Here is a 23,446-nt window from a genome sequence, read left to right on the forward strand (position 1 = left end):
CCCCATCTTTCATCCCTTTCCACCTCAATACTGTTCCCCCCCCCCCCCCCCCCCCCCCCCCCCCGCATCATCCCTTCACTCTCACACTCTTTTGTCCGTTCCCACTCCCTGTGACCTTTGATCCTTCCCCTTTCTGGTCCCTCCCCTGTTCACACCAGACCCCTTGTGGTTTGCCATCTCCCTCTGTTTCTTTGTTCTCTCATCCACCCTCCCCTGCATCTTTCTACACCTCTCCCACTTAATCCTCCTTTTGTGTTTCTTCTTTCAGCCCTGCATGTTTGTGTGCACCCCCATGTTAATGTATGTACCTCTGTCATTTCTGTTTTAGCCTCTGAAGAAGAACTTGCTAAGTTCGCAACGTCAGGCCACATTAATTTTAAGATTTATATATTTCAGGTCCATCCAGTCAGTAAGCAGTTTGCAGCAGTTTTACTTTTTTACATGTTTCAAAAAATAGCGTTTTTGATGACGTCATAATGACATCACACAATTGTTACAATTTTGTGAATATACCTGTTACCTAGCAAACATAATACAAAAAGAATTTTGAATTAAAGGTCCAAAACTTCAAAAAAAACAATATAAAATGACACGGTGACGTCATGATGACCAGGTCAACTCAATTTTTACCTGTAACACATCCTGGTCAACCTACATACCGAGTTTCAACCCAATCGGACTTACAGTTCTTTAGATATAGGGTCTTAAAGTTTGCATGTTTAGGATGACGTCACGTGACCCATGATGACGTAATCATGACGTCACTCTTCGGGACACAAGCTCACTTATGGGGTTGTTATATATTGTAAGTTTTATCAGAATACGAGTTTGTTTTAGGTCAAAAGTGGAGTGGTTAATATACCGTGTAGAAAGTCTATGGGATTTGGGTTAGAACAAAAAGAAAAGGGAAGGAAAAAAAATTAATAAATAAAAAATCTTAACGAAAACAAAGGCTGTTTCGGCATATTTGCCAAAACAGCCAATAAAACACACAAAAAAGAACCACTTAGAAATGGTATTACCAATGAAAGCTGGTTGGAACATGACCTCTGGACATCTGAATCTCTCATTTCCAATGGTAATAACCTGACCATCAGGAAGCTCATAGCTCTTCTCAAGAGCTGAGCTAGATGCTGCTGTGGCCATCTCCTGTTCAAAGTCTAAAGCAACAAAACACAGCTTCTCCTTGACATCTCGAACTATTTCTCTCTCGGCTGCAATATGACAAAAGGAATCGGAACAACTCTTAAGTAAACTCTTATAAAAGCAACGTTAAATCCAAAGCGATGTGGACAAAATGTCCACAATGAAAAGTTATTTCAATGAGCTATCTAAAGGGCGAGCCAAAAAGAAAGCTACTAATTAGGAAAACAATATTTTCAAAAATATGTGGCTCGCTCTATTTCATATAAATAACATAGGGAAAAAGTACATGTCAGGCCAAAAAAAAAAGTCTCCGGTTTCTGGTCTGCGCACGTTGCCATAGATGTGCACATCGGCAAAATTAAAAAGTTTCTTTTTTCAAGCCCACTGGTTTGACTGGAATCCTGCTGCTGCACATTTTTAATCATGTCGATGTTGCTGTATGGTCTAACGTTACTACTGTTTTCTCTGATTTTTGTCTTGACTATTAAAATTTCTCGAAGAATGTTCATGTCGGTGGAGATCATAAGTAGGTGCAGAATTCTCAAGCCTTATGACCTTACCGAGGTCACCTAAAGATCCACTCTGAAGGATATTTGTGAGAGTTTTAAGGGGATCAGAGCGTCACCTGCAACATCAGCCGACATTTGAAGAAAAAAAAAGAGTAGGAAAAACAAAAACCCGCGTCGAACTGATGAATACCCATTAAATACAATGAAACACAACATTTCTCACCTCCAAGAATGCATGTAATTTTGCAAAGGAAAACAGACAAAAATCGCCCTCAATATTTCTGAAAAAGAGAGTGAACTTGTTCCTCATATTAAAAAAAACCCAAATTGTTTCGGTCTTGACTCAAATGATTTAGTCCCATTTGTATTTGAATGTGTGTGTGATCTTTAGTCCTCACTCAGCTCAATAGCTGCCAATGACATTCCAATTGTTGGGGGCCTAAGTGTGTTTTTGTTTTTTTCAAACTTAACAATTGGGTAGAGTCTATGGGAAAACAACGTTAATGGATCACCTCAGGAAGTTATTTTTACTACACCATTTGAAGCATTCAATGTTTGTATGGTATTGACTATATCCCTGGAGTTTCAATAACATGTGAACTGACCTGTTGTTGTGAAAGAGTAGCCTCGCTCAGTCAAGATCTTCATCAGGTAATCTGTAAGGTCTCGGCCAGCAAGATCAAGCCTCAAGATAGCATGAGGTAAAGCATAGCCCTCGTAGATTGGTACTGTGTGAGAAACGCCATCACCAGAATCTAAGACAATACCAGTAGTACGTCCAGATGCATAGAGAGACAGCACTGCTTGAATTCCAACATACATAGCTGGTGTGTTAAATGTCTCAAACATTATCTACAGACAAAAGACAGGGAGAAAAATTTGATCGGTAATTATTCTTGGTGATAAAATCTTCTTTTTTTTAATGAACTTTTTTTCTTAAAGGGCAACTCCATCAAGTCCAACAAATGGAAATTTGCAAGAGTTAATCACATTTCAACTCTTATAAATTTTGTGTATGGATACCACGCCCAGACAGGTACTGCATTTTTAAGAGTCATTTCATGTAAATACTTCATATAAGTGTTCATGCTGTAAAACATTGAAATATTTTATACTTTGTGGGATAAAAGGACTTGGGGAGTAAGTAATTTTGAGGCTGCAAAATTCATTTTCCGCATTACCGTATTTTCAAAGGTCATGAAGCCAAAATGCGAAGTAATGTCACGAAAGTAACTACATGTGCATTGCGCGCTATACAATAGCGTACTGTACAACGTGCTGCACACTTGTGCCTGTGTCTAAGACTTTGTGGTAAAGCTTTGACCTGTGTGAGGGCACACAGGATCGCTGCAAGCATTACGCTGTGCACTGAGTGGAATGGATGGATTGGTTGGGAAGGAAGTGAACTGCGCAATTTGCGGGAACGCAACACTATATATGTCTGTAGTAAAATGCTTCCGCTTTGGCGTTATATTCAGTTTTCATTGCACTTCCGGTAACACCGGAAGTAAAGGTCAAGCGGTTTTGTGTCCGGAAACAAGAAATGTTTCTCACGGCATAGTCTACAACCTCACAAAAAAACGAACACGATACTCTATTTAGTTCAAAAGATATAGCACAAACTGTTTTGTCAAAATTTGCCCTTAAATCGCTTGTACATGTAATTTAATACCTGATGATATCATGATGACGTAACAAAATGTATTACATCTTCCTAACATGGTACAAGTTCGTATAAGTTTTTGTGATTGTACCGTAAACCGTTCGGAAGAAATTTTGCTTTGTTTTGATTTCAGGCTGACGTATTCATTTTGAATTCACCTAACTTTGACCTCCCGGTAGACCCGGAAGTAAAGGTCAAGCGAGTTTACGTACCCGACAAAAAATGTTTATCAATTAAAGCTATAGTCCATCATTTGTAATTAGTGCATTTTGTTCGTTTGAAGCAACAAAAGTGTTCAAAATCTAATGAAGGATACTGAGCAACTAACCTGATGAAGTTTCAGCTAAGCTTCAGCTGTACATTCCGAGAAAAGCAGCATTCTAAGATCTCAATTTCAAATCAAAAGTTACTGAATCATGTTTTGAATTGTTTTGAATTGCAGCTATACGCGGCGTCGCGCACTGATCCGACGAATTATAACAACTGCGCGAGCGTGTGCGTCGTTCCAATACTTGTGCGCACTGCGCTGAATAACAAAACGAACTACTAATTTAAATTTTCCTACGGTGCTTCTTAAGAATCACCGTTGTAAATGCCTTCTTTCGTTGATTACTTCAAAATGACAGCTTCCCAGAAAGAATAATTTCACAGGGAGTTTAGTTCCCTTACTATCTTTCAACCAAGTTTGTTTTTCAACAGTAATTACGCCAGTTACTTTACGGATGGCTGCAAATGATGGACTATAGCTTTAATGGTCTATCTGATTACAGAATACAAACATCATTGATTACTTTTTTCAAGAGTTATCAATGAACGTAATTTGTCACTTTTTCAGCCAAAATCGCTTGTAATTTGACACCCGATGACGTCATAATAACGTAAGAGTAATATGCACCACTTGGGATGAGGGTCGATTTATATTGAAAGTTACAAGTTCATATCATAAACCGTTTAGGAGAAAACCCGCGGAAACGTGCTGTACTGAAAAGAAAGAAAGAAAGATTAATTCTAACAGATTCAAAGAGTGGTCGGGTTGTGCCCGACCACTCAACTAGAGTTTCCGTTTGTTGTTACAAACGCAGAGTGGTCGGGTAGACAACTATTTTATGAAACACTGTCCAGTTAACGGGAACATGTAGTAGGATTTATATGACTTAAATACATTTAAACAGCTTTCTTGCCATGTAACTTTGAAGTTTCGACCTCCTTTGTAACAGTAAAAGAGAGAAATTTCAACATTTAAGCTTTTATGCTAATGAAAATTTCCATATTCATGAGCCAAAGCGTGATGTCATTCAAGGCAGAACCGTAGTGTCTCCATAGCTTTGTGTATACAAATTTATGGCAAAGTTTTCTTTATTTTCTTGGAGTAAATTCCACTTTTTATTGTTTATCATGTAAAACAGCTTATTTGGACAATCGTAGTGGCAAATATTTCTTCAAAAAAAATTTGTGTGGGTAATTTTGAAGGACTAATTTGTACTGTTCATAACACACCTGTGGCAAGGAGTACCTTGTGTGACAAAAGCAAAATAGCGCCCTCTTATATATTGATGAAAGGATTTACTAATAATTGAAAAACTACCACTTTCTTGTCACTTCCAATGAAAACAAGTATTAAGATCTTGTATGTATTGTTGCAACACATAGTAATGTGCATGAAAACAAGATGAGCTGAATTTCCACTGCATGTTTCCTTTAAGTTATGAATATTTTTATGTAAGAACAAAGGATTTCGAAATAAATCATTTCCAGTAAAATCAATTATTTTTATCTTCAAGTAAAAAAATACATCTTTAATGGTGTGATCAATTTGAGTAAGCATTCTATGTACACATGTATGCAAGTTATTTCTTGGTTGATGACGTCACTATTCAAAAACGGAAAGAGATGTTCATTGTAAAGTAAAATAACGTATGTATTCATAACACCCACCTTCCGGTTTGATGATGAAACAGTATTTGGAAGCAAAGGTGAACATTGTATTATGGATATCTTTTTTGGGCTAAGATCGACATGGATCAATTGAAAGAATTACATTTAAAATATGATTGTTTTCAAATTCTCATAGAAGTAACTTCTGGTCTGATGACGTCATGAATTTGAAACCTTGCCAAGTTATATGTGGTTAATCAAAGAATATCAAGGGGCGATGTGGTAAAATTTGAATGAATGGTTGTCAAATTAAAGAAAGCTCACACTATTTTATGTGCCGCTAGGGGGCGCCCTTTCGAAAGATGACGTCATCACACTGTTTCATTTGTCTGACATTCCTCACTAAACACTTTCCTAATTTGATGTGTGTAGTAAAATGCTTCTGCTTTTGAGTTATGTTCGGTTTTTATTGCACTTCCGGTAACACCAGAAGTGAAGGTCATGTGGTTTTGTGTCCGGGAACACGAAATGTTTCTCACGGCATAGTCTACAACCTCACGAAAAAACAAACACGATACTCTATTTAGTTTAAAAGATATAACGCAAACTATGTTGTCAAAAGTTGCCCTTAAATCGCTTGTAATTTGATACCTGATGGCGTCATGATGACGCAACAAAATTTACAACATCTTCGTTACATGGTACAAGTTCACATTAGGTTTCTGGGTCATACCGTAAGCCGTTCGGAAGAAATTCTGCTTTGTTTTGATTTCAGGCTTAAGTCTTCATTTTAAATTCACCCAACTTTGACCTTCCGGTAGACCCGGAAGTGAAGGTCAAGCGAGTTCACGTACACGACAAAAAATGTTTATCGATTCATGGTCTATCCGATTATGAAATACAAACATCATTGATTATTTTGTTTAAGAGTTATAGGTGAAAGTAATTGATCACTTTTTCAGCTGAAATCGCTTGTAATTTGACACCCGATGACGTCATCATGACGTCAGAGTAATATGCACCACTAGGGATGAGGGTCGATATATATTGAAAGTTACAAGTTCATATGAGGAACGGTTTAGGAGAAAAGCCGTGGAGAAGTATTGTCCGGGAAAAAAAAGAAGATTTATCAGAACAAAAACAGAGAGTGGTCGGGTTGTGCCCGACCACTCAATTAATCGTAACAACTCATAACTGGCGTCATCACACTATTTTTTTGTGACTTACATTTCTCACTAAACACTTGCATAATATATATGTCGGTAGTAAAATGCTTCCGCTTTTGAATTATATTAGGTTTTCATTGCACTTCCGGCAACACCGGAAGTGATGGTCAAGTGGTTTTTGTGTACGGGGACAAAAAAATGTTTCTCAAGGCACAGTCTACAACCTCACGAAAAACCGAACACGATACTCTATTTGGTTCAAAAGATATACATGTAGCGCAAACTAATTTGTCAGAAGTTGCCCTAAAATCGCTAGTAATTTGATACCTAATGACATCATGATAACGTAACAAAATCTATAACATCTTCGTAACATGGTGCAAGTTTACACTAGGTTTCTAGATCATACCGTAAACTGTTTGGAAACAATTCTGCTTTGTTTTGATATGAGGCTTAAGTCTTCATTTTGAATTCACCTAACTTTGACCTTCCGGTAGACCCGGAAGTAAAGGTCAAGCGAGTCCACGCACATGACAGAAAATGTTTATAAATTCATGGTCTATCTGATTACTGAACACAAACACTATCGATAATTCGGTTCAAGAGTTATAGGTGAAAGTAATTGGTCACTTTTTCAGCTAAAATCGCTTGTAATTTGACACCCGATGTCGTCATCATGCCGTCAGAGTAATATGTACCACTCGGGATCAGGGTCGATATATGTTGAAAGTTACAACTTCATACCATAAACCGTTTAGCAGAAAACCCGCGGAGAATTATTATCCGGAAAAAAAAAGAACCAAACAAAGAAGATTTTTGAGAACAATTCTAGACAGTGGTCGGGTTGTGCCTGACCACTCAATTAATCATAACAACTCCAAAGAGTGGTCGGGTTGTAACCGACCACTCAACTAACCTTAACTTATATGCATTTGCATAACCTCCATTTCTACTAGACACTGTATAACTTAACACTGTAAGAATATCACACTAGCAAATATTCTATTCAATTATTCAACCGTCTAGAGTACTACAATGAGTCCAAAACAAAAAGACATACTGAAATCTGCCTCTTGCATTTTTAAACAACAGTGATAACGAATCAAATTCATCCTATTTACATTATTGTTTTCATAAAATGCACAATGCCTTCAATGATCATCAAAATTTGCTCGAGATTGAGAATTACATACACTGGACAAATCCATGCGTATTCTATGTAGCAAGAACAATTAATACCGAATCTTTAGTTTACACTTGTTCAAACTGAAATCACATGAAGAATCAGCTTGTTTATGTACATTGTATACTAGCAAACAATTCCACTGTACAATTAATCCTGTTAGAAGTACATGTAGATTCAAAATACTTTAACAGTCCACATCTCATACTCAACTTGTACATTTTATGGCAATGTTGCAAAAAATAAATACACTTGACATCTGGCAAAACTGAGCTTCTGAATTATTAGACTGGTCACCTGAACAATCTTTAGCGTTAACCTCACACCTACTGCCAACTGTTTTTTGGGGGTCAAATTGTATAACCAATGTACTGAATCAAAATATGAACACTCATTAACATTCAGTTTCTAACTTACATATTCCAAATCAATCAATACAAGAGCTCTGTTCTCAATTAATGACTTGTGATCATACAAACATTTTTACATGTGTAAAAGCTGAGCACAAAAAAATATACTTAGCACAATGATTCATCTTTATATTACAAATAAGCTGCAAGTGTCACTGACTCAAGAGTTTTTTGAAGTTCCACTCCAAGTATTTCAACTGTCAATTGCAAAGTTCAATGTCACTGCAAACTTGATCCTTGAAACAGATTTTCGCGACAGTCAATGTCTTGTCCTTGTTCCTGAATCGCGAACATGAATGCAACTAGCTGGCTTGAGGGTTCCATTCACAATTTTTTTGCATGTTTGAAACAAAGGCATAAGGGTAGAGGCAGCGCTTGGCTCGCACCTCATTTGAAATCACAACATGTGCAAATCAAATCTCCATTCATACACTGCAACTTTGGCTTGAACTCTGCAAATATATCCTGCCTCAACTGCTCCTTGTAAGACGTAACATCATCAAATAAACTGCTTCATCAGGAAGAAAAGCATTTTTTTTACAGTTCTTATCTGCCTTTCCCATACATCACCGTGATGGGACCCTCCAGGTGGATTGAAGGTCCACTGAATGTTCCTCTGCAGCAATCTGTTGTTCAGTTGAGCCTGGTTCCACTTATTGATTTCTGTTCTAAGTTCTCTTTCAGCACCCACAAGATTGGTGCCATTGTCCGATCTCATCTCTGTCACATTTCCCCGGCAATCAATGAATCGCCGGATAGCATCAATGCATGAGTCCGTGTCTAGGGAGTCAGCCTTCTCAATGTGCACAGCTCGTGAAGCTAGGACAGGTGAAAATCACACCATACCGCTTTAGCACACTGCAACCTCTTTTCACCTCTAGTGGCCCAAAGTAGTCCATTCCTACTCTGGTGAAGGGGGACTCATCAGGTTTGATCCTGTCTGCTGGGAGGTCAGCCATCTTCTGCTCCATGACTTTGGCTCTGTACCGTCTGCACATCACACATTTGCCGACTATTTTTCTGATTGCGGAGTTGGCACCCGAAATCCAATATTTCTGTTGAAGACTTGCAAGAACATGGTCCTTCCACTATGTCCGGATGTCTCATGAATGCGTCTTATGATCAAGGTTGACACGTGGCTGGCTTTGGGAAGGATGATGGGGTGCTTAGCATCAACTGGCAGTGAGGCCCTGCTCAATCTTCCTCAAACTCTTAACAGCTCTCTGGGTCAACTCTGTAGATGGAACTGGTTTTCTTCACTCCTTTGATCTTTTGTCTGCTCCCTCCATCATCTTCTGTACTCTGGGCAAGGGCTCTGATCTCATCTGCATATGCTTGGCTTTGAACATGTTGCAAGATTTTCTTCTCTGCTGCTTGTAGTTCTTTCAGAGTTAGTCCACCCTGCGGAGTTTGTTCAGCTTTCTGGGACTCGGGCTGGCCTATCAACCATCTTCTGAATCTTAGCAACCAGCAAACTGCCTTCTTCAGTCGCATCCAGTCTGAGTAGTGCTCGATTACTCGATCCAGGCTCTGTTTCTCCATCTCACTTGGCTTGATGGTGCAGGCATGAACATTCTTCTTAACCTCCGAGTCTTCTCCCACTTCAACTGCACCAAGCTCTGGTGTTGTGGGCCACTCATCATGGCTGAAGTAAGAACCCTGGGCCATTCTTCCAGTCATCCATCTGTAGGAATTGCTCAACTCTCCTTCCCCTTGAACAGACATCAACAGGATTGAGTGTTGAGATTCAATGTGACGCCACTGCGTTGGACTTGAGCCGTCAAGGATAAATGCCAACCTGTTGGCGAGGAATGTCTTAAATCTGGTTGTTCTACTGTTGATTTACCGTAGCACAGACATGCTATCAGTCCAGTAGGTGTCATCTACTTCGATCTCCAGCTCCTTCCTGATCATATGGTCAACTCTCACTGCTACTGTCGCTGCTGTTAGCTCCATTCTTGGAATTGTCACCTGCTTGAGTGGGGCGACCCGTGATTTACTCATCAGGAATGAACACTTGACTTCACCTTCATAATTCACCAATCTCAGGAAAGATATGGTGCCATAGCCCAGCTCACTGGCATCAGCAAAGTGGTGCAAGGTGACTGACTTTGGTTCTTCAAATCCATCTGGCTTCAGGCATCTTACCATCTTGAACTCCGCCAGTCTTGGGAGTTCCAACTGCCAATTCTGCCATTTCTTACTCAGATCTGGTGGAATTTCTTCATCCCATCCCAACTTCATCCGACATGCTGCTTGCAGTAATTGCTTGGCTGGAGGCACAACTGGTGAGACACATTTCAAGGGGTCGAAGACAGAGCTGACGGTAGATAAAATACCTCTTCTTGTCGGTGGTCTATCTCTCATCTCAATTTTGTATCCAAACTCATCATCTTCAATGGACCACATCATGCCAAGCGTTCTCTCAACGGGCAACTTCTCACCATCGATGTTCAAGTCTTTCCAGTTTCTGCCTCTTTCATCTTTTGGGATGTTCTCTAAGACTTCCTTCTTGTTGCTCACCCACTTTGTGAGGTGGAATCCTCCCTTGCTGCATGTTTCAGTCAAACCTTTGACAAGCTGGCCTGCCTTTGACACTGTCGGGGTTGAGCACAAACAATCAACGACATAACAATTGCGATGGATGATGTGCGCAATTTCTTCACATCCTGCATGATCATCTGCTGTCTTCTTCAAAGCGTAGTTTGCACATGAAGGAGAAGAGACTGCACCAAAGACATGTACTGTCATGCGGTACTCTGTCAAGGGTCTCTTGATGTCACCATTGTCCCACCATAACAACCTCAGCAGATCTCTGTCGTCTCTGGGCACCAAGACTTGGGAAAACATGCCTTCAATGTCAGACATGAGGGCAACCTGATCCTGCCTGAACCTAGTCAACACGGCTGTGTATCAACTGTTTATTGAGGGAGACACCTCTGTAGTCGGCTGTGCAGTCATACTCCACCCTTATCTTGTTTTTCTGTGGATGCATGACACCATGATGAGGAAGATACTGTGGCGAAACAGGGGTACAGGTATATGTAGACTTGTGTAGGAGTCTAGGTCATAGGAATAATTTATGCGCGTGATCTAGGACATCCGGTGCGTGCTTATAATGCCGAAGTGCGCGTTGACCAATCAGCAATAAATTGTGCTGCGTGATCAGGAGATTAATGATTCATGGCGTGCATTTGACCAATCAGTATCGCGTATTGGGAAGACTGTGCGCGAATTAGCATGCTTTAGCGTGGGTCCTGGGATCATCTCGTTAGTTCGCAAGATGGCGTCAATGCAGTAGGAACGCGTTCTGGTGCTGTTGCCAAGTCGCAAGAAGCCAAGCTTCGGGGTTCAGGGACGAGTCAAGTCGTGGTGCCGTTGCTGGGGTCTTCTTTGCTGTTGCGTACTCCCCGGTCGGGAGTAGGAGCTCATCTCTGACGGTGGACGCTCTGGTGCGGCTGGGTTCGGGAGTTGATGCTCTGGGTTTAGCTAGCAGTGAGCTAAGTGTTGTCTAATATATATTGAGTGAAGTTGTAGCTCAAGGTCTGTTATTCAGTGTCGAATGTCTAAGATAATTTGGGACAAAGATTTAGATGGAATACTAGTCGTGAAATTAAGGCTGATTATTGTGTCTTGATTAGTGCTAGAACAAAAGGGCTAGGAGTTATAGAACTTGGGTTGAGAGGCTGGTGGGACTGTGATTCGGTGGTAGATTGCTTGTCGTGGGTTGGACACCATTCGGTGGGGTTTATGACTGAGGCGATCATTGCCGTAATCAGTGAACTAGCTAGCCTGACGAGTTTACTCCCTGCCGTGCTCTGAGCACTTGTGAGGGTTACCTGTTTTGTGTGAGGTTTATTGCACGTAAGGTTTATATTGTACATGTATAACTCACTCTGAGGGTAATTGGTTTCCCGTGAGGGTTATTGTGACCGCTCAGTTCATGTGAGGGTTATTTGGATTACATAGTACAGCCTGCTTTGACGCTGAATTGGGTTGAGGGTTACCTTTCCTCTGTGAGGTTTATTGGGATAGCTCAATCTGTGCGAGGGTAATTATTGGAACTGTGACAGGGATTATGTTTGTATAAGTTCATTATCATGTGGTGCAGTTGACCACTTGAGGGTTACCTAAGGCTACGTTTACTACAAAGGGTGCAGTTGACCCTTGTTACAAGCAGTGAGGGTTACTGTCTGTATGAGAGATATTCATCGCCTCGTAATTGCTGTTATTGTGCATTATTGTAGAATATTGTTAAGCTGCAATTATTTACAATAATCTATTGATGATTGAGATTCTTGAATAAATCCTATCGATAACCGTCTTTGGAATCACTAGTCTCTGTGAGGTTTACTCAGGTTCACTGTGAGGGTTACCTAGGTCTGCCGTGAGGGTTACCTGAATTCACCTTGAGGCCTATTGGGGCTACTTGTATATTGCTCTAATTACATTCAATTGATTACTCAATCACAAAACGGTGGTATATTTCCACCAAACGAACAGCCCCTAGGCTTAGTCCGCCGTTCGTTAATTGTCCCCCCTTGCGTATGGGTAGCCGCTCACCCGTTCGTTAGGCTAATAAATATTTTTTGTGGGATAATAGGAGTTGGCTAGAGTCCTGGGATAAATAAGACCAGTTTTCCCTGGGTTCCGCCAATCACCGGTTCCGCCACAAATAGTGTCAGGGGTCGGTTTCGCCACAATACCATAATCTGCCGTCATCCCTTCTTGCCTCTCCGTCGGGAACTTTCCCCATGTAACCCGTGCTAAGCATGGACTCCATGTAGCCTGTATATTCCTTCTGGAATTCTGGTTGTCTCTGGAACTTCCTTTGCAGATGGGCCGTGGGAGTGCAATCTTGTAATGGTCGCCAACCATTCTGATGGAGTTCTCCACCTTCTGGGTGAAGAGTAAATCCTGTCTGGACTTCTCTGGCTTGTCTTCTATGATCCTCTCATTGAAGTCATGATTGAAAAGCTTCTCCAGCTGATTATCAATGTCTGCTTTGGCTTTCACTGTTACTTTATGGGAGCTGGTTCTCTGTTGACCTTAATTTCTCTTTGACCCATAAACCTGCCAACCAAGGACTGATCGGCAGGTAAAGGGGCCACTGTCCTTGCTGTTTATGACTTCAAGTGGTTCCATCGCCTTGGGGACATTGTTTCCAATCAACAGCCCCACCTCTGCGTCAACATTTTGCAGCTCAACTCTGTCTAAGTACTGCCATTCCTTCAAGTCATCTTGGGTGAGGATGTCTTCTCTGACTACCGGGATTTGTGTCTGGGTGTAGACTTCTGGGAGACTGATGACTGTTTGACTCTGTAGGTCCGTTATCTCAAGATCTGACAACACACGACCCTTCACCACCTTCTCGTCAGTCAAAGTTTATACTTGTATGTTGACTGTCTTTCCTTTCTCACCAAGCCGGGTCACCACTGCATCAGCACAGAAGACTGCATTACTGCCGGAGTCCAAGAATGCATAGGTTTTTGTCTGCATTCCTGTCTTTCTTGACCTCAGGATGACTGGAACCACCCCTTCTTTGTGATTCAGTAGGACACACATTGTCGGAGTTTGTTAAACTGCATTTAACATTGTCCTTTACATGTACCTCGGTCTGTCCATTATAAAGCCGAGTTTGCTTTCCATCGACGGCACTGACTGGTGTAGCATCAGGCTGCTGAGGGCTTTTCCATTCTTGTGTAGTACTGTAGGATGCCACCGTCGACAAATGCTGCACTTCTGTCTTTTCTTACAGTCTCTTGCAAGATGTGATGATGCACGCATTCACCCAAAGCATAGCCCCTTGGCATGGCAGAACTCAATTCTCTCTTCATATGGCTTGCTGGCCAGTACTGCACAGTTCTCTATGCAATGGCTAGCATCACTGCAATAAATGCAGGCTCCACTGCTTCCAGTTTGTTCTGATTCACCACTCACAGTTGTGCTGAAACTGGTCTTGGCTGGAAACTTTGTTGCTCTTGGGTTCAATGGTGTGCTCGAAGGCCCTCACAAATGCATGGTAATCAAGCGGGTTTCCACTGAATGGCTGTATCTGTCTTTGGGGGAGGGATGATCTTATGTGACACTCAACCAACAACTCCATCAGTTGGTTTTGCTGTTTCATTGATTCCCCCTGTTGCTGAAGAAAGGATGTTAAGGCACCGGCACTCTCTTCATTTGGTTCTTCTCCACCACCCGCAGCACCACCCGGACTGGCTTCGGGTGTCGGTAACCATGGGTCAACCGTGGACAACATGACTTAATGATCTAGTTCATCCATTCTGGCAATTTATGCAGGGTAGGCCTACTCTGTACTCAGTTCTATTCTAAGTTCTGTGTATACTTGTAACTCAGTCTATGGAACAGTATTCCTCCCGTAAACTGGACATTTTTTTTCAACTGGTACGTGCCTATTTATGGGCCCTTCTGAAGTTCAGTTTGAAGCACACTTTTCACGTTTATTTGGTGGACAGGACTGGGCCTAAGTTGCCAACGCTTCAATTGTTCTCAGAAGAATAAACACAAGTTCACACACTGTTCATTCAAGGCCCTCAATCAGTTCTATTTTCTTCAATATTGCCTTGCCTACTGTGTTCTTACAGTTTATGAGAAGCTCCTCTTATAACCAATAGCTCCAAAACACACACAAATATCCATAAGTCGAGAGAGAGTCCAAAAGAAAGCTTGTTAAAAGGTAGAAAAAAAACTTTAGTCCTCCACACTCCTATCACTCGCCATCCCATAATAATAACAACAAACTTTTCAGAGGGCGCTATAACTGTCTCAAACGGTGGATTTGGCACTAACACATATTGAGGGCAGCCTAAACAAATTCAACCTGAAGTAATGTCCACTAATACCAATATTAAAAATTAATAAAGTTCATTCACGGCTCTAGCCATGATTTTGATGAACAAGAAGGAAATTTATCAGATAATTGGAACTCCTTAAAATCACCCTCATAACAAGATACGGGGTGTGGCTGGGGACTGGCTGGGGTTTGGGGTAAAAAGGGAGTCAGAGAAGTGATCTAGAGGAGGAACTTGTTCAAACTTTGTGATACTACAAATATTTAAAATAACAGCGTTGCTGTTGAAACCCCTCAGCCAGAGTCAAGTTATCATCCGGAAACCATTAACCTTTAACTCAACGTGGTGACCTTGACCTTTGGCCTTTGACCCCAGAACCAGTCCCAACATGCCTGTACCAATGGGAAACCCCCTACCGAAGTTAGACACCAACATTTCATTTCTAACTCAAGTTATCATTCGGAACCATTTACATTGAACTCACCACGCTGACCTTGACCTTTGACCTTTTGACCCCAAAACCAATCCCAACTTGCCTGTACCCAAGGGCAAACCCCTACCTCAGTCAGACACCAAAATCTCATTTCTAACTCAAGTTATCATCCGGAAACCATTTACCTTTAACTCACCATGCTGACCTTGACCTTTGACCTTTTGACCCCAAAACCAATCCCAACTTGCCTTCTCCCAAGGGGAACCCTCTTCCAAAGTTAGACACCAAAATCGCATTTCTAACTCAAGTTATCATCCGGAAACCATTTACCTTTAACTCACAATGGTGACCTTGACCTTTGACCTTTTGACCCCAAAACCAATCCCAACTTGCCTACTCCCAAGGGCAACCCTCTACCAAAGTTAGACACCAAAATCGCATTTCTAACTCAAGTTATCATCCGGAAACCATTTACCTTTATCTCACCACGGTGACCTTGACCTTTGACCTTTTGACCCCAAAACCAATCCCAACTTGCCTACTCCCAAGGGCAACCCCCTATCAAAGTTAGACACCAAAATCTCATTTCTAACTCAAGTTATCATCCGGAAACCATTTACCTTTATCTCACCATGCTGACCTTGACCTTTGACCTTTTGACCCCAAAACCAATCCCAACTTGCCTTCTCCCAAGGGGAACCCTCTTCCAAAGTTAGACACCAAAATCGCATTTCTAACTCAAGTTATCATCCGGAAACCATTTACCTTTAACTCACAATGGTGACCTTGACCTTTGACCTTTTGACCCCAAAACCAATCCCAACTTGCCTACTCCCAAGGGCAACCCTCTACCAAAGTTAGACACCAAAATCTCATTTCTAACTCAAGTTATCATCCTGAAACCATTTACATTTAACTCACCACTGTGACCTTGACCTTTGACCTTTTGACCCCAAAACCAATCCCAATTTGCCTACTCCCAAGGGCAACCCCCTATCAAAGTTAGACACCAAAATCTCATTTCTAACTCAAGTTATCATCCGGAAACCATTTACCTTTAACTCACAATGGTGACCTTGACCTTTGACCTTTTGACCCCAAAACCAATCCCAACTTGCCTACTCCCAAGGGCAACCCTCTACCAAAGTTAGACACCAAAATCTCATTTCTAACTCAAGTTATCATCCTGAAACCATTTACATTTAACTCACCACGGTGACCTTGACCTTTGACCTTTTGACCCCAAAACCAATCCCAACTTGCCTACTCCCAAGGGCAACCCCCTATCAAAGTTAGACACCAAAATCTCATTTCTAACTCAAGTTATCATCCGGAAACCATTTACCTTTATCTCACCATGCTGACCTTGACCTTTGACCTTTTGACCCCAAAACCAATCCCAACTTGCCTACTCCCAAGGGCAACCCTCTACCAAAGTTAGACACCAAAATCTCATTTCTAACTCAAGTTATCATCCGGAAACCATTTACCTTTATCTCACCATGCTGACCTTGACCTTTGACCTTTTGACCCCAAAACCAATCCCAACTTGCCTACTCCCAAGGGCAACCCTCTACCAAAGTTAGACACCAAAATCTCATTTCTAACTCAAGTTATCATCCGGAAACCATTTACATTTAACTCACCACGGTGACCTTGACCTTTGACCTTTTGACCTCAAAACCAATCCCAACTTGCCTACTCCCAAGGGCAACCCCCTACCGAAGTTACAACCCCAAACAACATTTCTAACTCAAGTTATCATCCGGAAACTAAGCTGCCCGGACGGACGGACGGACGGACAGACAGACACACACACATCCGGACGGACGGACGCCCTAGGCGATGACAATACCCCTCGAGCCTCTCGGCTGAGGGGTAATAAACTGAAAAATTAGTGCAATGAAGTGTTGAAAATCTCACACTTAATGGACATGTTTTTGTTGTCCGTCAATGTTACGAAGGTAAGCCTATAGACGCCAATATTCACCTTCACTGCAGAACAGGGCCCTTTTTTGCAGATTTTTTTGAAAAGGATTATAATAAAGGGAGCACAACAAGAACACTGATTGATTAAGCTCTTCATACAATACTCTAAATGTATTAAACCAGATTCTGTCACTAAAAAATAGAAATATCTTCACTGCCCTTGTGAAAAAAAGTATTGTGGTCCGGTATACATTTCAATATTTTTCCACCATATGATTTTTTTTTTTAATCTAGAGTAAACGACAATTGGATACTTATCTCTACTTTATAAAAACGCACAACAACATTTGTAATACTTCTTGGTAGTCTCCATGTGGTACCCTCATGTCCGTCCCATTACGTAAGCAATACCTTGCTAGTACTACTATTCAACTCTGTATATTTTTATTGTACAAGAGAATCTTATCTTTTCACTAACACTTCTGAGAAGATGGATGTATACCCAAATCATAGTTGACCTTTTAATTTTTTTTCTTTAAAGAATTCCTATTTTGGGTCACTCTGTACACTTTACTGTGGAAAGTGCCATATCTTTAATACATACTCGACAATATCACATAACTTGTAATTCTTCAATGGATGGTTCTTAAAAAAATATTCATGTAACCTTTGTCCGTAAAAATTACCCAATACTGTAGAAAGACCTATCTCGAACATCAATTTTTGCTCAATGCGTAGAATGCAATGCTGTCCCTACACAAATAATGTTTTTACGTGTACTTTGCAGAGACTTTTGGAGAAGCATGATTGCATCGTCTCTCACAGGCTCATACGGTACAGCTGTAGCTGTATTCCTCGGTAACGTACGTGGTCACTCAGGCACTGCCTTCTGGCGGTTGTAACTCTCGTTTCCATAAACGGATTATGACAAATGTGGCGTCAAATCAAATGATTTAATGAGGTCTATAGGACGATACAAATATGTTCAGTGGACATAATCAACTTTGTTTTTAGATTCAGCATAACAATCTTGATCAACGTAAATACACTTATAATGTCACATACACAACGGTTACTGAAATCACCAAGTACATGGTACAAATGCTAACGAAATCCTCAAACATACCAAATTCCATGCATCGCTGTGTACATTGCACCACTATTGTCTTTGTGCTCTCATAGGATGGATTTTGTTTGCAGACACACCAGTGTGCGCAAAAATATGTTCAACGTTACAGGGGATGGCTTTCCACAATCCTTTGTAGCGAAGGCATGCACAATAATACCAGTGAGTCAGTATTTTATAGTCTTAAATTCACAATGCACTCGCCATAGCTGCATCTGCATGACATCGCGCAGTACGCGTGCGCCAATCTCCATAAAAGGAGTTGTTTACATCTTACTCGCGAGCTGGACATTCAATTATATAGCTAGAGGGGTGATCATTGGAATTAGTTTTAATTTTTGACCTGTTTTGACAGTTCATACCGACCAAGGCACCAATTTTAAAAAGTTCTCTTTTCCAAGCCGTTTGTGACTTGTTAGGCATAGCTAGAACACGTACAACTAGGTACCACCCCAGCTCTAATGGTCAAGTGGAAAGATATAATCGCCCCATACTACAAATGATAAGATGCTATCTGAAGGGAGACCATACAAAATGGGATAAAGACCTCCCCATCCTCACTGGCGCTATACGCGCTCTCCCAAACCGTACCACAGGTCTCACTCCAAATCTGATGATGTTGGGGAGGGAGGTGAGACAACCCCTTGACCTGGTCTTTAATATTAAAGACAATAACAATAAAAGTAACCAACCTCACGAATACGTAGCAGAACTCGAAGAAAGGTTGAGCACAGTCCACTGCCTGGCAAGGAAAACAATTGGAGGTTCCCAACAATATCAAAAGAAGTACTATGAATATTCCAAGAACCAAAGCACTTATGGGGAAGGAGATGTGGTGTACAAGTTAAACAAGACTCACAAAACTGGTCAATCAAGTAAACTTCAGTCAATTTGGCAGGGTCCTTTCCTCATTACTGAGGTGCTTCCCCCCCCCCCCCCCCTGTTGTGTCGAATAAAAGGTAAAAGGGCAAGCACAGTGGTACATCACGACCTTATCAAAAGGTGCGAGGACATGGAAATACCATTTTGGCTGCGGACACAACGCAGTAAGTTTCTACATGTAAGTAGCGAAGCACCAGTTGAAAAGGAAGATGAATCACTTGATATAGAGATTGATTTGTTGTTCCAACCTGACCCAGATTGCCAGGTCGGTAAGACCGTCTCCACACGGAGCGGGAGACTCATCAAAATTCCACCCTCCCTAGGTGACTACCACTTGTATTAAACAATTCTGACTCTTTTAGCACACACACTCATATAGACTCTGTTACCCAGCATTAGCTGGGGAACGAACATATAGAACATGAATACTTAAAAATGTTTTTCATCAGCAGACTTTTATCAAAAGAGGAATAATGGAGGAGGCAGATTTTGTACCAGATTATACAGAGACCAGGGACGAAGAGCAACAGCTACCCCCTCTGGAACCGATCCAACCACCTCCACTGTTACCAGAGTTACAGGATCACTCTAGCACCGATGTAGCTAATGGCATGCCCAAACTGGAGCCAGTTTCATCACCTCTAGCCTCCCCCATACCACCTAACATGCAGCAGAACGAGGTGGGAAGCGACATACCCAAATTGAAAGGGGAGTCCTCTCATTTCATCATCTTGGCCTGTCTCGTCGTAAACGACGATGAGTTCGATGTCTTTCACAATCGTCAATGTTGGTCTGTGAAGAGACTGATTGCCCTGAGTGGATAGCAGAGCGCCAGGAGGAGCGACCCAGTGCAACAGTTTCCCAGGTATCTTGCGGAATGTCAAAGGCAGACAAGTCTCGCTTAAGGACGTCCTTGAAGCGCAACCTAGGGCGACCATGAGGACGTGGGGCATCAGCCAGTTCACCATAGAAGATGTCCTTAGGGAGGCGACCATCATTCATTCTGCGAACATGACCGGTCCATCGAAGGTGACGTACTCTCAGCATGGTGAACATATCAGTTGCTCCAGTGAGATCAAGGATGGAGGAGTTGGGAACGCGGTCTTTCCAGGTGATGCCAAGTATGGAACAAAGGCAACGGAAGTGAAATGAATTTAAGCATTGCTCCTAGCGGCTGTACGTGGCCCAAGTCTCGCTGCAGTAAAGTAGGACACTCAGTACGCAAGCTGTGTACACACGGATTTTGAGATTGATGGAGAGGTCCCGGTTGTCTCACACGCGGGAACGAAGCTGACCAAAGGTGGTTGAAGCCTTCCCAATGCGAGTGTCGATCTCCGCATCCAGAGAGTTGTTGTTAGTGATCGTGGAACCAAGGTAGCAGAACTTGTTTATCACACTTAGTGCTGAACCATTGATGTAGATGTTGGGTGGAGCTGGTGTCCCCTGAGAGAGAACTACTGTTTTGTTGAGGCTAATCTTCATGCCAAACTCCGAGCACACTTTGGCAAAAGAATTGCAGAGGTCTTGAAGTTCAGGTTCGGAGTGTGCAACAAAGGCAGCATCGTCTGCATACAGGAGCTCTCTGATGAGAACCTTTCTGATCTTTGTTCTTGCACGGAGGCGTGAGAGGTTAAAAAACTTCCCAGAGCTGTGGAGCAGTACTCCTGAGGGGTCAGGAAATGCACGGTGAAGTAATGCAGAGAAGTAGATTCCAAACAGGGTCCCTAGGAGCAAGCACGCAACCCTGTTTGACGCCCCGGTGAATGTCGAACTTCCTGGATTTGGAGCCGTTGTGTTGGACTGTGTTGGCTTTCATGTAGTTTCATGATTATATAAAAGACGCCAATATAATCACTCTGTACAAAAACAAAGGCAATCGACAAGACTGCAGTAATTACAGGGGCATCTCTCTACTGAGCTAAGCTGGCAAGGTCTTCTGCCGTGTGCTACTGCCTAGGCTGCAGGTCATTGCCAACAAGATCCTTCCTGAGAGCCAATGTGGCTTTCGTTCGTCTCGCTCTACCGCTGATGCGATATTTTCTCTGTCACAAGAGTTACAGGATCACTCTAGCACCGATGTAGCTGATGGCATGCTCAAGCTGGGGCCAGTTTCATCACCTCTAGCATCGCCAGAGTTACAGGAACACTCTAGCACCGATGTAGCTGATGGAGACCCCGATTGCGATGACGCATCCGAGTCAACAACAAGGAGCTGATGGGCAGCAGGAGAGTTCAGCAGCCGAGTCCCTCCCGCGGGATGAAGAGAGGAAGGCGCCTGCGCCTCCGGAGCTCCGGATCGATTACTTGCTTTCTGGTACGGCCGTGAGAATCACAGAGGAAGGTTCCACAACTGTAGTCAATGGTGCAAGACAGACCGTACATGAGCATCGTTCACGTCATTATGATGTAGTTTTCCCGAAAGCCCCGCCTACCACAGAGGATACTGCACCCGAGCAAGCCACTCAGATCTGCAGGTTGGTGTGAAAAGAGGATGGCGTCGTGAGCGTAGGACCAGGGATAACAAACGAAGAGTTGGAGAAAATCGCCAACGTGAAGAAGAGCACAGAGGTGGTGACGCGTAGTGTATTCCACAAGGGAATGCTCATCACTAAGGACCACACCCAGCGAATCTTTGATACTAACTTCGTGGCTGGAACCCGCTAGAAGGCAAACAGTGATCCATTTTGTTGAACTCTAGACTGTCAGACACTTGCCATAGAGTATATGAGCTGTCGCGCCTAGAGTCTAAGTGTTACCCAAAAGTGTTTCCTTAAAGTTTATTGTTACCTCAAAGTGTTTTCTATAAAGTTAATGTTTTCTCAAAGTTTTCTATAAAGTTTATTGTCAGAGTTTACTTCTTAAAGTAAGAGTTTATATTTGACAAAGTTTACAGTTTTACAGTTTCGTAAAAGTAGGTGCATTGCTTTTATGTTTGTATCAGTTCATAGGTCAGGGACTGACCAAACCTAGAAGGCGCCAATGTAGCGTAATGCAGAATCGATTAATGGGACAACCAAGTTTTTAGGTTGCTAGGCTATGCCTTAGTTGGTTTCCAGCCGTCTTATGTGTACTTCACACAGTTGGAGGGTACCAGTTTAGCATGGCATTTTTGTATAAAAACAAGTGCGGGCGTTGCTCGTCCTCTTTTCCCGTTTGGCAATCGTCCTGAGCAGACGTCCCAATTAGCGAATCAGTTGAAGTCCAGGGAAGAAGCCTCATACATAGTGTGAGTTTGATTTACTCGGATAATCGAGACCCCAATCACAGTATAGATCATTAATTACAGAACCACCCTGGAAATTAGTTAATATAGCGCTTGTCAATTCATGAATATTGAACGAATCAGTAATCCTCATTCACTGTAATTAAACGTGTACTGTGAGAATTTGACTTTGTCACGTAGGCGAAGCGCCTTTGGAAAGGCGTGCGGGTGTAAGCAGAATAAATTAAAGGAAGGATACTGGTTCTGTATGATTTGTGTCCGTCCCCATTTATTGTCGTCATTATCCCCGTTCGTCGAGGTGTGTTGGGGTTGAACTATTGCTGGGGTGTGGGTGTGGTGTGGTAGCAGACTCAAGAGACTAAACCGCCACAATACCAAGATTTTATTATTAAAACAAAAACCAGATGAATTGAACGTTTGTTTCAGTTTATGATCCTCCAAAATTGTTCGTATTGACGAGCCTCCAATCTCAATTGAGGCACAGATTTTCACTCTTAATCTACATTAATTCTGATCGAGTATGAAGAACATTTTCAACATTTATTTAAAAAAAAACAAAGATGATAGGCTTAGGCGAGCCCTCAAATTAGAATCCCTCCCCAGACCGTTCGGGGTTGAGCCCACCCAGTATGTTGAAGGGATTGGGACCTTGCATGGAACCGATCGGCCTGGATTAACTCCACCAGGCTTCTGCACCATGGCTCTGGCTCATCACAAAGGAACCAATTTGCGACGCGCTAATCCTCCAGTAGGCAATAATGACTGTGATGAGCTTCATAGAAGTTGCCGCTGGTAATCCCAGCGGGCCGAATAATCCTCCAACAATGGCCAGACTTCAATTTATGTTGCCTATTGTCAAACCCTGAGTCACCAGTTTGGACCGATTGGGGCGTCACGCTTCAGTGACCGGGTGGCTTCTGGCTTCGTACCGATTGGGGTGAAAGAAATTAGCATACCGGACCCGGTACCCGAACGGTCTGTTATCTGATGGCTCGCCTTAGGAAAATCTTTATTTTGTGCAGCGACTTTGTTCGAAAAGTTGTTTTCCTTTGATCCTCTCATCAGATTTTTAGAAAATGTGTTTGACAT

At 42.2% G+C, this 23,446-nt stretch overlaps 2 protein-coding genes across 2 annotated transcripts; both read right to left on the reverse strand.

The window, feature by feature from the left end:
• Positions 1–516: 516 nt before the first annotated feature.
• LOC119745242 (actin-like) lies at positions 517–2,519 on the reverse strand. Its single transcript, XM_038221466.1, has 3 exons — positions 2,261–2,519; positions 950–1,214; positions 517–520 (listed from the first exon to the last, which is right to left on the reverse strand). The coding sequence occupies exons 1-3, from the start codon at positions 2,502–2,504 to the stop codon at positions 517–519; spliced, it is 513 nt and encodes a 170-aa protein (XP_038077394.1). The 5' UTR covers positions 2,505–2,519.
• A 7,275-nt stretch (positions 2,520–9,794) lies between these two features.
• LOC119745243 lies at positions 9,795–10,820 on the reverse strand. Its single transcript, XM_038221467.1, has one exon. It carries the CDS (start codon positions 10,818–10,820, stop codon positions 9,795–9,797), a length of 1,026 nt encoding a protein of 341 aa, XP_038077395.1.
• Between the last annotated feature and the right edge of the window lie 12,626 nt (positions 10,821–23,446).

The sequence above is a fragment of the Patiria miniata genome, unplaced genomic scaffold (assembly GCF_015706575.1).
Source record: "Patiria miniata isolate m_02_andy unplaced genomic scaffold, ASM1570657v1 HiC_scaffold_7, whole genome shotgun sequence".
In the NCBI taxonomy this organism is placed as follows: Eukaryota; Metazoa; Echinodermata; class Asteroidea; order Valvatida; family Asterinidae; genus Patiria; species Patiria miniata.